This window comes from Ostrea edulis, chromosome 7, assembly GCF_947568905.1.
Source record: "Ostrea edulis chromosome 7, xbOstEdul1.1, whole genome shotgun sequence".
Lineage (NCBI taxonomy): Eukaryota > Metazoa > Mollusca > Bivalvia > Ostreida > Ostreidae > Ostrea > Ostrea edulis.
The window spans coordinates 12,191,613-12,206,514 of NC_079170.1; the positions used below are offsets into that span (position 1 = coordinate 12,191,613).

Genomic DNA, 14,902 nt, shown 5'->3' on the forward strand with positions numbered 1-14,902 from the left:
TTCATGTAGTTTTGTTTAATTTCCTTGATATTTTTTAGAACATGTACAATCAGAAAAGAAAGGACAAATCCCGTTCTTTCCCCAAAACAAAAATATGTCATGTCGTCATCAAACTCAATGATAAATCCCTATTTATATCTAGTTTTTTTCAATTTTAATTCAAATCGATGTGGACGTTTTGTGAGTACAAGAGAACGCCTGGAGATGTCCCTGATGTATATAAAGTTATCCTATCGAATATCTGCCTTCTTTTGCAACGATACACAAGTGTATGAGCTAGAAATATTGGAGAGTACTACTACTTATTGTTCTCAATGGAGACACAAACATAAAGTGCTTATCACAACATATCACAAGATACAAAAAAAAAATTAAATGAAAGAATATTTTACATCTTACATCACTTTCCACATATATTATTTATGGGCGTATTATTCCAAGAGCAATTTAGAAGATCAAAGCGGGAGCTCTCCCACGTACAAGTGTGCAAAGGTTCCAATGATATGCATGAAGTTTCGTTGTGTCTGTCTTGTTTTTGATTGGGTATAATTTTTACAGACTGACTGCGGTGAGGCAGCATCCGCGTCCAGTCTGTTTATTCAAAGAGAGAGAGAGAAAAAAAGCAACTTAAATAACAAACAAAAAACAAACACATAATAATTATACACAAAAGAAAAAAACACAACGGGATAATTTCCAGATGATATCGAAATCACACTAAAATATATTTTAAAAAGTCGTCTCAACTCCCATCATAGCACTTTGAACCGATACCATTATTACAACGTATTACAACATGCCGCGCCTTCATTCAGTAAATCATGGTCCATGTGCATATCAAGACTCCTACCGTTAAACACGACATTGTTAAACATCTTCGTTAAAAATATCTAATAAATATCATCGCAGGATCTCTTGAATCTTACCAAATAAATAAATGAATAATTAATGGAAAAAATAATTATTTTTTAATTGTTGCGCTAGCAATATGTCCCCTGAATGATCTCATATCAGCCGTTTATGGATAATCATATAACAATTATAAAGAAATAATAACAATTAAAAATTAAAGGAAAATAGAACTCAATTAGTTTATATATATTTCCGGGGTCATATCCGGTCTTGAAATTTCAACTGTATCGCTTTTTGTATTTGATTCAAAACATGTCAATGATCATCTACAAACGAATATGTCTTCATCGCATTTTAAATAGCACTTCATTCATATCCACAGCCTCGAGTCGTACTGCTGCGTTAGGAACCTCACCTCCAGTATTACATTGAGATTAGTCTGGTTCATCCCGACGTTTGTAAATGTGAGGAAGTCAGCGTACATACAAAAACGTCGGCGTTATCCAGACTATATATAAAGATCGGTATTTCCGCTTGTACTTAGCATCTTCAACAACCTCAACTTTTACCCGCGTTTCTGTTTCTGTTGGGGACTAATTATATTGAAGATTGTGAACAGAAATGATAACACATGAAAGAAAAAAAAATATTCTCAGCTTCACAGTTCCTTCTTAGAATGCAATTTGTCCTGATTGTTTCACCGTGAAATTATAGTATTGATCACTAATCATCTTAGCAGGGTTGGCTATTCTTGATTTTATTTGTTAACTTACAGTAAATTAGAGTCAATACGCTATGATTAGTGAAAAATAATATAATTTACTTTTTTTGTACATGTATTGCCTTCACAGTATAGAAAAAATCTGCAGATTCTCGATTTCAATCTCATTAATTAGATACATTTCCCTCGCCTTTTTTGTTATTAAGTGTATTTGAAATTTCATACATGAAAAATGAAAACATAAATATACATAACTGATTACCATGGCTATTTTTAATAACAGCATCAAAAATATAAAAAAAGAAAAAAAAAAAGAAATGGATTTTCTACATACTGACAAAAGTATATATATATATATATATAACAGTAAATATACAACAACACAAATCTATCAATGCTGACTATCAGCAATAAATATTGCACAAAATAGGATATAAACTTTTGTACAATGAAAGATCTGTTCAATGATGCCCATGATGTCCCCCATGATGACCCCCATGATGGCCAAAGCCATGATGACCAAACCCATGGTGACCAAACCCATGATCACCATGATGGCCATGATGACCACCAAACAAATGACCAACACCTCCATGGTGACCAAATCCATGATGCCCATGCCCATCTACATACACCACTGCTGGTGGTGCCACCACTGGTTGCACCGGTGCTGGTGGTGGTGGTCCATAAGGTCCATATGGCTGGGCCGGTGCTTGATACGGATTAGGTGCATAATATGCCTGGGTAGGTGTGTATGCAGTATTGTACGGCTGAGGTGGTGCGGGCGCCGGTGTTCCGTATGGCGGTGGAGCGCTTGGGTGGGGCATCTGTTGGGGGTAGGCTTGGTTCGGTGGTGGTGGGTGAACCGTGGAAGGTGACGCTGTCTGCTTTGAGTAATCCATTCCCATTAACAAGTGGCAAAATTTATCCAATCAAAATAACCAAAATCTAAAAATGACAAAAAATGTTTCAAAAACAAGTGTGCCCCCATGGTGCAAAATTGTAAAGGGTTATACGCATATATCATTTAATTGATAGTAGCCAAACCAATTCAAGATATTGAGTAGACAATATCTTCCTATGTCCAGAGTGGATTGACTCTTGAATTATGACCATGTGACCTGAAAATCACTTTGAGCCATCTACTCCTAAGGATGTACCAGTGTACCACGTTTTGGTGCCAATGAAGCTAATAGTTCATAAGATATAGCAAATAATTCTTAAAATATAGGAGACAATATACATTGTATTACTATGTCCAGTTTGACCCTTAATCTTTGACCATGTGAAACCAAAATTAATAGGGGTCATCTACTCCTTATGATGTACCAGTGTACTTAGATTGATGTCTGTCAAGCAAAGGATTCTCAAAATAGTGAGTCCACAGTATCATCCTATGCCCAACATGGATTGACCCTTGACCTTTAAACAGGTGACCTCAAAACCAAAAGGGGTCATCTACTCCATAAAAGTACCAGTGTACTATTGATTGATTGTTTGTTTTACGTCCCGTCAAGGTTTTTTCACTCAAATACAGAAGTCACCAGCTGTAAGTGAAGTACCAGAAATTTAGACTTATGCTTAGCGCTCATGGCCGTAGCAGTGAGGGTTCTTTATTGTGCCAACGCCTACCGCGACACGGGACCCCCGTTTTTAAGGTCATATCCGAAAGACCCTCACTTCTAAATGTTGAGAGTTTGGCGAAGGAGCAATCACTACCTATGTTAACGTATTAGGTTTGATGCAGCTATGGCACAAGTGGGGCTCCAACTCACGAGCTCCCGGTTACGAAGCGAACACTTTACCCACTGAGCTACCGCAATCAATACCAGTCTCTGTCAAGCAAAGGGTTCTCAAGACGTTGAGCAGACAGTATCTCCTTATGTCAAGAGTGAATTGACCTTTTACAACGTGACCTCAAAATCAAGTCCTACTGATGATTTACCAGTGTTCCAAGTTTGATGTCTGTCAAGGAAAGGGTTCTCACAGGGTGTCAAGTTTAATGTCTGTCAAGGAAAGGGTTCTCAAGATATTGAGTGGACAGTATCTTTCCATGTCCTGTTTGAACCTTGACCTTTGACCATGTGACCTTTAAAATCAATCGTTTGCCACTGAGTCCAATGTACCAAGATTGATGTCTGTTACGGAAAAGGTTCTTAAGATATTGAGAGGACAATATCATCCTATGTCCAGAGCGGATTGACATTTGACCACGTGACCTAAAAAATCATTAGGGGTCCTCTTCTACTCATAACCAACCCACATAAGAAATATCACTACAATCAGGTGAATGGTTCTCAAGATATTGAGCCGACAACATGTGTTCTACCGACCAACCGACCGACAATATGCCCCTCTTCTTTGAAGGGAGAAGGGGGTATAAAAAGTTGCGTATTGATTTAGTCTCTACTACTAATGCAGAGAAAGGTAAATGTCTTCAATCAGTAGGACATGCAGCCAGGAAATGTGTGCTATTGACTATATAACCTCTTTTACCTTTCTTACATCAGTTTTAATAACCATTAATATCGCCTATATAGTAGAACACATGTATGTTAACTTCCTAAACATTCTTTCCGCACATAGTCATGACTTCAGACCGAGATGCGTGGTGGTTTGTTATTTCAACGAGTTATTATTTCTCTCAGGCGAGTTCTATTTAAAGTTTGTATTTCATAAGTATATTATATACATGTACACAATATATTTCTCCGACGATTACACCCAGCCTAGCCTTTATAACATACTTCAGTTTTAACATTCCTATTTTACTACAATTCCTAAACATGTTCTATAAACTGATCCAATACAATACAAAACAAGGGGATTTGCTACACGAGTGAAACTGTCGTCTGCTCTCCCTATACTCATCCCTGGTTTGTTTACAAACTACACACGATACGAATTACTGATGTGATAATCCTTTATACACAGCCATGAAGCTATTCACTGTGAGTGGAAGTATTTAAGTCTACTAATAAGACAGGGGAATTTCAAAGTAACTCATTCATAATTTCCTCACCACCAGAACATCACCAACGATAGAAATGTAACGTTCCCGGTACATACCTTATTTTCTGAAGAACTGTGTTATTTCCACTGCTGGCTGAAGTTCACTCGTGTAAACATCGGTCATGTGGTCTGTGCGTAGATGTGCATATCGTCATCAGAATGTGCGTCTGTATTGATTACTGGATTCGTGAAAACCACTGCGTAGACCTACCTATTTTTCCTCCACAATGGAAATAGGAAAAACCCAGGGATTACTAATTGGTCATTTGTTCATCGATTGAAGTGGATGAAACCAGATTGGGTTATGGTTCCTAAGTATTTTAACTATGGCACAGGCCATGTTGTACATGCTTCCCATCTTTTCATGAATTTTTAGTGTTCTTTCAAAATAATAATTAAAAAAAGAATAATATAATTAAACAAAACCCAATTTTCCAAGAAATAGAACGATTTTCTCTCAATTTTATAATTAAGTTAATGTCTGAAATCTTTCTATTGATACATTTCATGAAAGAGCATGCCAAGCTTCGAACAAATCAATCCAACTAAAATTAGATCTAGATGTTAGATCCGCTCGCGTACTCGCATACATAACTGCGAGTACGCGAGCGGATCTAACATCTAATTTTATGTAGATTGCGAACAAATATAATGCGAATCAATTTTCTTTTTAAAGGGGCATGGACATGGTTGAGCTGAAATTTTAATTTTTTCAATTTTATTGGTTACAATTCCTAAATAAAGTATTTTTAATGGTCTATCAAAATTTGAATGTCAGTTTTTGAGCTACAAGTGAGATGTAACACTCAAAATTCTTTAATATTGTTTATATAGAGATTGCTTATAAATTAGAAAATAGCATGTTTAAAACGAAATGATTTGTGATAAACACTAGAAACTATTTAATTGTGTTCAGAATTAACTTGTCAATTGAAAAATTCGATTTAAACGAACTTTGACTAGTATATTTATTCTATGTAAACAAAAACACGGCATGAACCTTGTTTACATAAGAATTGTGAACTCTGTATCTCCCATATACCTCGACTACTGACATTCAAAGTTTTGCTGACCATTAGAAATAGCTAAAAATGGAAAGAAAAAAAATGAAAATTTTCAGCTCAAATTGTGTCCATGCCCCTTTAACATTGATTTCATTCTTGGTGATGAATATATCTACAAATGTTAAAGAAAGACAAATTTGAAAATTGAATCAATGTGATAACAATTTATTTCACATCACCGTTTTTCACTCATTGTTGAAAATTACACAGGAATTTGAACTGGGGGGGGGGGGTCCTTTATATAATTTTAAATTGCATTCAGACGACGTACAAAGTGGTGAAAATTACTGTTTGGTTTCCTTTCGACATTTTCACAAAGTTTTAGAACAAGAAATGAATTTAATAACTGAAAATACAGGAGGGCATGAACTATTTTACGCTTTACGTCAGAGGTGCTGCAGTTCATACTTCCATGTATTATCAAAAACTGAATTTTGATTTTTTACATTCTACTGTCATTAATTCTATCGGAATTTCCGGTCGTTGAAATAGACGTGCTATATTTAGTAAGATTCATACGCACATTGTTCACAACTGCATCGTAATCATAAGGAAATGACAATATACACATTTAACTGTGGCGGGTTTAAGGGGAGGGCGTCGCTGCCCCCCCCCCCCCCCCCCCCCCCCCTCCTTGAATGTTATAATTTAACTTAAATCGTGGTCTCTTGCTTAGAAAAATGTAAATGATAAAAGAAGCAATGATTTTTTCCCCTCTCGGAGAAATAAATGACAAAATCTTTTGATTTATTGAAATACTTTTATTAGGAGAATTTGCATTTTTCCAAAATCCCTTAAAATTTGCGTCATGCAATTAATTTCACCTTATCAAAAATGACAGAAAATAGTAAAAATGTCTATATAAGAGACACATTTCAAGCTTATAAAATCTGTAAAATCCTGGAGCTTTTGGGGTTTGCCCCCTGGGCACCCACCAGGGCTTTTCCCTGGACCCACGGGGGGGGGGCCTCAAGGCGGCCCTCCAGACCCCCTGCCTCATAAAGTAATGCTCCCTCTAACTATTCCTGGATCCGCCCCTGCATTGGTAAACATATTGAAGGCGAAAGCATTGTAGCTGTAGTTCAGAAAGTGAAAGTAAAAAATAGACGTTAACTTTATCACAGCTGTAATGACGTATAATTTCAATGATGACCGTGGTGTCCAAACCCATGATGACCAAATCCGTGGTGACCAAACCCATGATGGCCAAAACCATGGTGACCAGAGTTGTGATGACCAAATGCTAGATGTCCATAATCATGATGTCCGAATCCATGATGTCCCTCAACATACACTGCCGTCGGGGGTACCACAACTGTTTGAACTGGTTGTGGAATTGGAGGTGCATAAGACTGTGGTGCGTAATACGCCGGTGGCGCTGCCATAGGTTGTGGCGCCGAAGCAGGCTGCAGCCCTGCCTGGGGAACATTGGCTGCCTGTGTCATTGGTGGAGCCGAGGGGGCTGGGTGGGTCGCACTTGGCTGAGTAGCTTTAGATTTATCCATTCCAAGGAAGTCTGTGATCAATATCAAACCAGATGAAATTAATCTCATTAAAATGCTCAATTTCAAATTAAAAACTGCATAATGATAACCATGCACTGCTGTCTTTCACTGCTATGCTAATTTACTTTATAAGCACATACGACAAACTGTGCAACCCCCCATCATGTAGAAATTCAAGACGTCGGTTTAGGAAATGGAGCAATGAACTTACAAAATGTTGATTTCCAAAAGTTTGTGGATGTTATTTCCAGACGAAAATCGCACTAAATAAAGTGCAGGGTATTAACAATCTCATTAAAATTAGCTGTCTTGAATCCCCTACCGCTTCTCAAACGATAGCGGATTCAAAACAGCTAATTAAAAATTAGATTGAGTGTACTAATTAAAAGTAAGATTTTGACACTTTGATTCATTAAGGCAACAGCTTTGAAAGTCTAGCGTATAGTAAAACACGATCTCTTAAAACAGGTGACACCGTGTCGCAGCAGGCGAAGCACGATAAAGAATATAATAAAAACTTTGATATCTGGTACCTTTACACAATGAAACTGTAGTTAGCTGTGGTAAACTATCATTGACTTCAGTATTTTTGTTTGTAAAATGAAGCGTAATTTATTCCTTCAGATCAACATTGTAGTGACATACAAATAACAGTTTTTTGAATAATTTACAATTCTGCCAGAGGTACATAGAGGGGTATCAGTGGCGGATTTGAGGGGGACGCAGCCCGACCCCTAAAATTTTCAAATTCAAGGTAAATCGTGGTCTCTTGTTTAGAAAAATCTACTAAACGATAAAAGAAGCAATAATTTCTTCCACTCCTGGAGAAATAAATGACAAAATCTTTTGATTTCTTGAATTAGTTTATCGGAGAAACTTTAATTTAAAAAAAAAAAAAAAACCTTAAAATTTGCGTCATTTTATTAATTTCACCTTATCAAAAATGATAGAAAATAGTGCAAATGATTAAATAGGAGGCGTATTTCAAGCCCTATAAAATCTGTAAAATCCAGGAGCTGGACCCACTGGGGGACTCAAGGTGGCCCCATGCAGACCCCCTGCCTCATAAAGTTGCGACCCCCCGTAACCGCAATTGCTGGATCCGCCCCTGGGTATTGTGATGTTATTGTGCCGTTGACGTGATATTTAAATGCTATATGACACTGGATTTTCATATTGTAGTCTTATTTCTTCATACACAATTCTAATGCAGTGGAATCACTTATATTAATAATCAAATAAACTATTTATGCTTATAAATCGGCATTTCCTCGTAAAATATAGGATTGACATCGGATATTTCAAATCGAGCAATATCCGCCAACTAAAACTTTACATGTATGAATCATTAATATATAATTCTATTTAAATCTAATTTCAAATATATATATATATATATATATATATATATATATATATATATATATATATATATATATATATATATTTAGCAAAACGAGAGAAAATACTCACATTTCTAATTTATTTTACAATCTTCAGTTTTCTCGTAAGTCAATTTGGCTTTTTCAGTGCATGCATTTACAATGTCTTGTCGAAATAACTTTACATTATTGCATATATCTCACATGATTTCCACTACGTTTATTTGCACGCGTACATGTGATCATGATGAATAAGATTCGTGTGGAAAAACAAAGCAACTAGGAAGAAGATTTACAATGCAGTCCGCTGTACTTTCAGCACAGGCGACATATGTTCTATTGATATCTCATATCCGTAAGGAATCACTGAACAATTAAATATGGATTAAGGAGATTTAGTCAGTAGACGTACAACTCGTCACTCAGGAAATAGGTATTTTTGGAAAGTTCCGAGAATTCTAAACTTACATTTCCAGTGTTAAAAATCATGAAAATCTCGGCATCTTCAGAATTTCTTCACGGACATTCCCATTTCCTCTATGAACGCGTAACTTTCTACAAATAGAGATATCGAAAGTATGAATTTCCGACATAATTACAAGTTTGAATGACCTTTCAATATTCCTCTCTACATAAACATGTGTGTGATGTAGCTTATGTCTTTAGTGCCCTTAACGTTTAAAGATGTAATTTCTAAAGCCCAACTTATTCATGATTACTGTATATATTGGTATAAAGTAGCACAAGGACAACCAGAATGATTTGTATTTTGGATATATTGACAACATTTACACGTGTAGATAGGTAGATCAGTAACGCTTCAATTTCATTCCTTTCTCTCACTTTGTCATATCATAAAGCAAAGTATGTGTACATGTACAAACGCGCAAAGAAAAGAGGGGGCGTCACAACCGAACCTTCGGTTGTTTGGGTTCTTTTGAACACAAACCTAGACATTTTCTAAAACCCATGAATGACCTCTGTCAACCACGGAAGAAAATAAGAAAAAATAAACAATGTGAATTTTTTTATATGTGTACAAAAATAAGAAATGGACAGGAAGATGGCGGGACACACACGCACACAGCTTATTAATACATACAAGAAGCAAGGAGTGGACCCATCGCAAAATGTGGCGAGTCCAAATACGCCCATTCGAGTAGCGAGTCCAGTAACTCAAATACGGTCCATCCCACTCGCTATAAAAGCTTAATGCGACTGATAAAATCGAAGTATACCTAAACAATGAGCTGTAGAATTTTTATCTAATATATATACAATAACAATGAGCAGGTAACTCGGACAGAAACAGTCTGCTTTTGTGTAGCTACATGATAAATCAGAGAAACGTGTTTCATTTGACAGCTACCATTTTCACTTAAATTTCGATTACCCGCTTTTATGTATAAGTCTATACCATAACAGTAAAATCTATTCTGGAAGAAATCAAAATAATGAGGACTAGAAATAGGTTTTCTTGTAAATGATAGATGATTCATATTAGCATGGTTCATCCTATAGCGTTTGTTCAAACTGTATTTTTATTTCTAATGGTCAGTCAAGCACGCAGAATTTACCTGTGGCATTGTTCATTATCGACCAAAGATCATTTTAAAAAATTCCGGGGTTTTTTTGTTTTGTTTTTTTTCCCATTTTTGAAATTATTTTTTTCACAGATGATTTCTATAAATAATTCAAAGTTTAGAACAGACTGACTAGTCACATGACACAAAGTAGCCCAGCCAATAAAACCAAATGCTTAAAATACACCCACTAAATATAGGGAAAAAACCCCGTGTTGCACAAAAAGGTCGTACATACAACAAGGAAATATGATATATTTATATATTCATGATAGTTTCTGCAACATTTATTTAATTACAGGTCACGACAAAATAATAATCATAGAAAGTTATTTGACTTCATTATGCGCACGTGTTCCTTTTTCTTCAAACTTGGATACATTGATGATAAAGCCGCGTATCAAATCTTTTTTTTTAAAAACAACAAAACACTACACTGTCGGACAGGGAAACAACAAAACACTACACTGTCGGACAGAAAGACGGCGGAAGGGAAACAATCCAAATTCAAGATGCAGGAGAAAAAGAGTACCAATCCATTTCCCATTGAATATTACTTTACTACATACATATTGATTTTAGACAAAATGCCCACCAATCTTTGGAATCAAAATATGTAGGGCCCCATTGTTTTTTTTTTTTAGGTCATACTTGTACTTCATTATAACATACAGCAATCCGCAGTGAATTACACCTATCATTTCAAACATAACTCAGACCACAATAATTTCCTCGGGTATTTATCGTTTTTGTGCGGTACTTCCTTATCCCGACAATTAATTCAAACACATTTCTTTCAATTCCAATTTCAATTATTGATTAAATTTTTAACAAATAGAGTATTTCTTTCAATTCCAAATACCTTTCTTCTTGATTTTGACCAATCATATAAAACTTAAAAATTCATACCGCAAGAAGAAATTGTTTGAATTTGGTCAATTAAATGTGTAATCATTATTTGTTTCCTCTTCGACACGATCAATACTTTTGAAAAAGAGAAATGGCGAATTTCGATATTTGTTTGAGGTATTCTATTTTCAAATACTCATCTATTTCCTAATTTGAGTTTCCCTGCAGTTCGGCTGGTTGCATAGCTGAACTGATAAATAATGCTAATCATCCTTTGGGCAAACGATCGGATGAGACCGCAAAAAACTGAGGTCCCGGGTCACAGCAGGTGTGACACAATAAAGATCTCTCCGTGCTCAAAGGCCGTAAGCGCCGACCTACAGGCCTTTTGCAGCCCTTCACCGGTAATGGTGACGTCTCCATACATGTATGAGTGAAAAAATTCCGAGATGGACATTAAACAATATATACAACTAACCAACCCATGAACAATTATTTAAGGGAATTACCTCCGAAATGGAAAATTCGTGTCTCCTGCAGAACGGTTAATACAACAACAAAACCGAGTTGGGTCGTGCTAAAATTAAAAAAAAATAACCGAAAGAAACAAACAGATGTTATTATTCCTTACAAGATGACAAGGAGCGGAATGACATCAAAATCTGTAGAGAAGAAAGAAAGCAGAATTTTCATATTATATCAAATGCATGTAAATTCCCTGCACAACGAACATATCGGTGACGTCACACATTCAATGCATATTCTAAAAATACTTGTAAACGTTAAGTTTGTGGCGGTAAGAAACTAAGTAAAGATGTTCTGTAAACGTTAAGTTTGTATCGCTAAGAAACTAAATAAAGATGTTCTGTAAGCGTTAAGTTTGTGACGGTAAGAAAGTGACTAAAGGTGTTCTGTAAGCGTTAAGTTTGTGTCGGTAAGAAAGTGACTAAAGGTGTTCTGTAAACGTTAAGTTTGTATCGCTAAGAAACTAAATAAAGATGTTCTGTAAGCGTTAAGTTTGTGACGGTAAGAAAGTGACTAAAGGTGTTCTGTAAACGTTAAGTTTGTATCGCTAAGAAACTAAATAAAGATGTTCTGTAAGCGTTAAGTTTGTGACGGTAAGAAAATGACTAATTAAAGATGTTCCGCAAACGTTAACTTTGTCTTTCCGTTCCCTTTCTTCTATTCGTAAAAGTCCGACTGTAAGAAACCGAGAAAAGATAAGCTGCAAACATCAACCTGATCAAGTTTGTCTGTAAAAAAAAAAAAAAAAAAAAAAAAAAAAAAAAGGCCAGTAAGGACGATGTGTAAACACTACGTTTGTGTCTGTGGTTTCTTTCTGTTTTCTATCTTCCACATGAATTATTCACGAGTTGTTAGAGAAAATGACAAGAATTTGCCAAGCGGAGCCTGTTATCTGGCCCATCATCTTTAATTGATTTTGTCGAGAAGAATCCGATCAAGTACTTTTACATATTTACTCAGGAAGTCCCTTGCTGCTCTTTTTATCAGTCGGTTGGGGAAATCTTTACTCAATAGCTTCTTACAAGAGACGCGATCGAAAAATTTCGTCATCAAGGTACAAGCAAATCTTTGCTAAACGTATGTGAAAATCTTTCTTTCTGATTAGGTCACATCATGCGCAGCTTTGTAATTGGCAGGGTGGGATGTGCAGCTTTGTAATTGGCAGGGGTGGGATTTGAATGAATGTTCGTCCGTTACTACCTGTACTCTCTAATGTAATCAAAGATTCACCGTCACCGTGTCTCAATATGCAGACTGACCAACTAAACTACAGATAATAACTCATATGCGAAGTAATTCAATAGCATTAGGATGAGGATATTTGTACTGGGCCGTCCGGGGTGCGGTAAATCGGACCTGATAACCGCCATGTTTGAACTGACTGACCACGACAACCGAAGCCGATGTGACAATGGAGTGACTATTCATACGCTGAACTCGTACACAATGGCGGGTAAGTATCACATGATGAACTCGTACACAATGGCGGGTAAGTATCACGCGCTGAACTCGTACACAATGGCGGGTAAGTATCACGCTCTGAACTCGTACACAATGGCGGGTAAGTACAAACTCGTATACAATGGCGGGTAAGTACAAACTCGTACACAATGGCGGGTAAGTACAAACTCATACACAATGGCGGGTAAGTATCATGCTCTGAACTCGTATACAATGGCGGGTAAGTACAAGCTCGTACACAATGGCGGGTAAGTACAAACTCGTACACAACGGCGGGTAAGTATCACGCTCTGAACTCGTACACAATGGCGGGTAAGTATCACGCTCTGAACTCGTACACAATGGCGGGTAAGTATCACGCTCTGAACTCGTACACAATGGCGGGTAAGTACAAACTCGTACACAATGGCGGGTAAGTACAAACTCATACACAATGGCGGGTAAGTATCATGCTCTGAACTCGTACACAATGGAGGGTAAGTACAAACTCGTACACAATGGCAGGTAAGTATCACGCGCTGAACTCGTACACAATGTCGGGTATGTAAACATTCTTCCCATTATTTTATATGTGGTGATAACAAACGCTCACAAACTGTATATTTGTCACTTGTCGTCAGTAGAGTTCTCTCATAATTAATATTAACCAATTAATCTCTGATTTTGCCACCATATACGCGTCATCTTCGTGTGAAACATTCCATCATAATTGTACTCACGAACTCCTAACGCCTAACTTCGGTGATAAGTTTGTGGCATTTCAAAGGACATGATAAAGTTCAGAGATAGCACTCATAAAAAGACAGACGATTGCAGACATTGTAGTTTTTAACTCATGTCGGAAAACATTTTTTTTTTTTTTATAGTTTCCCGTGTAAACAGATTGTAAAACATAAACACTGCGCTGTTATACCTTACGTAATCCCGCGGTATTCAATCGTTCTTCAGCCATACGGATTTCATACCAGCGTCATTTAAAAAATAGATAAATAAAGGTAAAATATATTTTTTTAAGAATAATGAAAAGGTAATTGGATGCTTGTGAAAATCTGAGGATGTTTTCTCGTGATATATTAATTTCTATTGCAGACACCACGGAGGAAGCCGCAACAAATTCGGATCAGATTGAGATTTGGGAATGGTCCGGGAAGAAGGTAACAATGACCCTAGTTCTGTGCCCATGTCATAACCAAACAGTGTATGGTAGACATTCGTCAGTTCTCGGGGCCTTAATTCCGAGGATTGACGTTATCATATGTTAGTTTATTTCGCGAAGTTGTAATTTCTTGAATTGGCTTGCTTTAAGAATAATTATTTTCAACCGTTTCATTGTATCTCTGTTGAATTTTGATTCATAATCCCGCGGAATTGTAGATACTAAATTTAATCGTCTTCAGTTGATCCGTCATAGATATGCATGCATATATTGCATTTCAATTTAGCAGCACCACAACAAATTAACGGCTGGTCTGCCGTTAACTAGAAAGGATTCGGGTTACTTTCTTTTTTTGGATGTCCCGGACATTCGTGATTTTTCACTCGTGTGCTTTGTGATGAAATGCCCTAATTCTGGCGTATGCATGTCGCTGAAGGCGGTAGCAGTCATGGTTTCTTCATTGTACCAACACCCACCTCAACGCGGGACCTCCTTTTGTAAGGGCTTGTCCGAAAGACCCGTAATTCACTTCTGATGTCGGCCGCTTAGCGAAGGAACAGCATTACCTGTGTAAAACCGTGCCGCTCGAATCGAGAATCGAACCCGGGTCCACCAATTGCGAAGAAAACGCCTATACCACTAGTCTATCACGGCCTGGCACCAATTGTCAGCATGAATTCATAGACATGCGGTCAATACGTTTAGCTACATTTATCGCTTTAGAGAATGTTGTAATTGAATTTTATTGTAGGCAATTAAATCAAGCTTTTGTATTAAAGTTATCAAGATGAA

General features: G+C 36.8%; 1 protein-coding gene and 1 long non-coding RNA gene across 2 annotated transcripts in view; one reads left to right on the top strand and one right to left on the bottom strand.

Annotated features, from left to right (window-relative positions):
• On the bottom strand, positions 1–12,249 carry LOC125653529 (uncharacterized). The gene is made up of 4 exons (XR_007361951.2): positions 9,639–12,249; positions 8,628–9,091; positions 4,643–7,165; positions 1–2,521 (listed from the first exon to the last, which is right to left on the bottom strand). It is a non-coding gene; the product is annotated as an uncharacterized LOC125653529 (long non-coding RNA).
• The window catches only part of LOC125653527 (uncharacterized), a 21,381-nt gene continuing 18,727 nt past the window's right edge, over positions 12,249–14,902 (top strand). The window contains exons 1-2 of the mRNA XM_056143334.1: positions 12,249–12,946; positions 14,044–14,108. Coding sequence (XP_055999309.1) covers positions 12,805–12,946; positions 14,044–14,108 — 207 coding nt within the window. The 5' untranslated portion in view covers positions 12,249–12,804. The remainder of the gene's footprint in view (positions 12,947–14,043; positions 14,109–14,902) is intronic.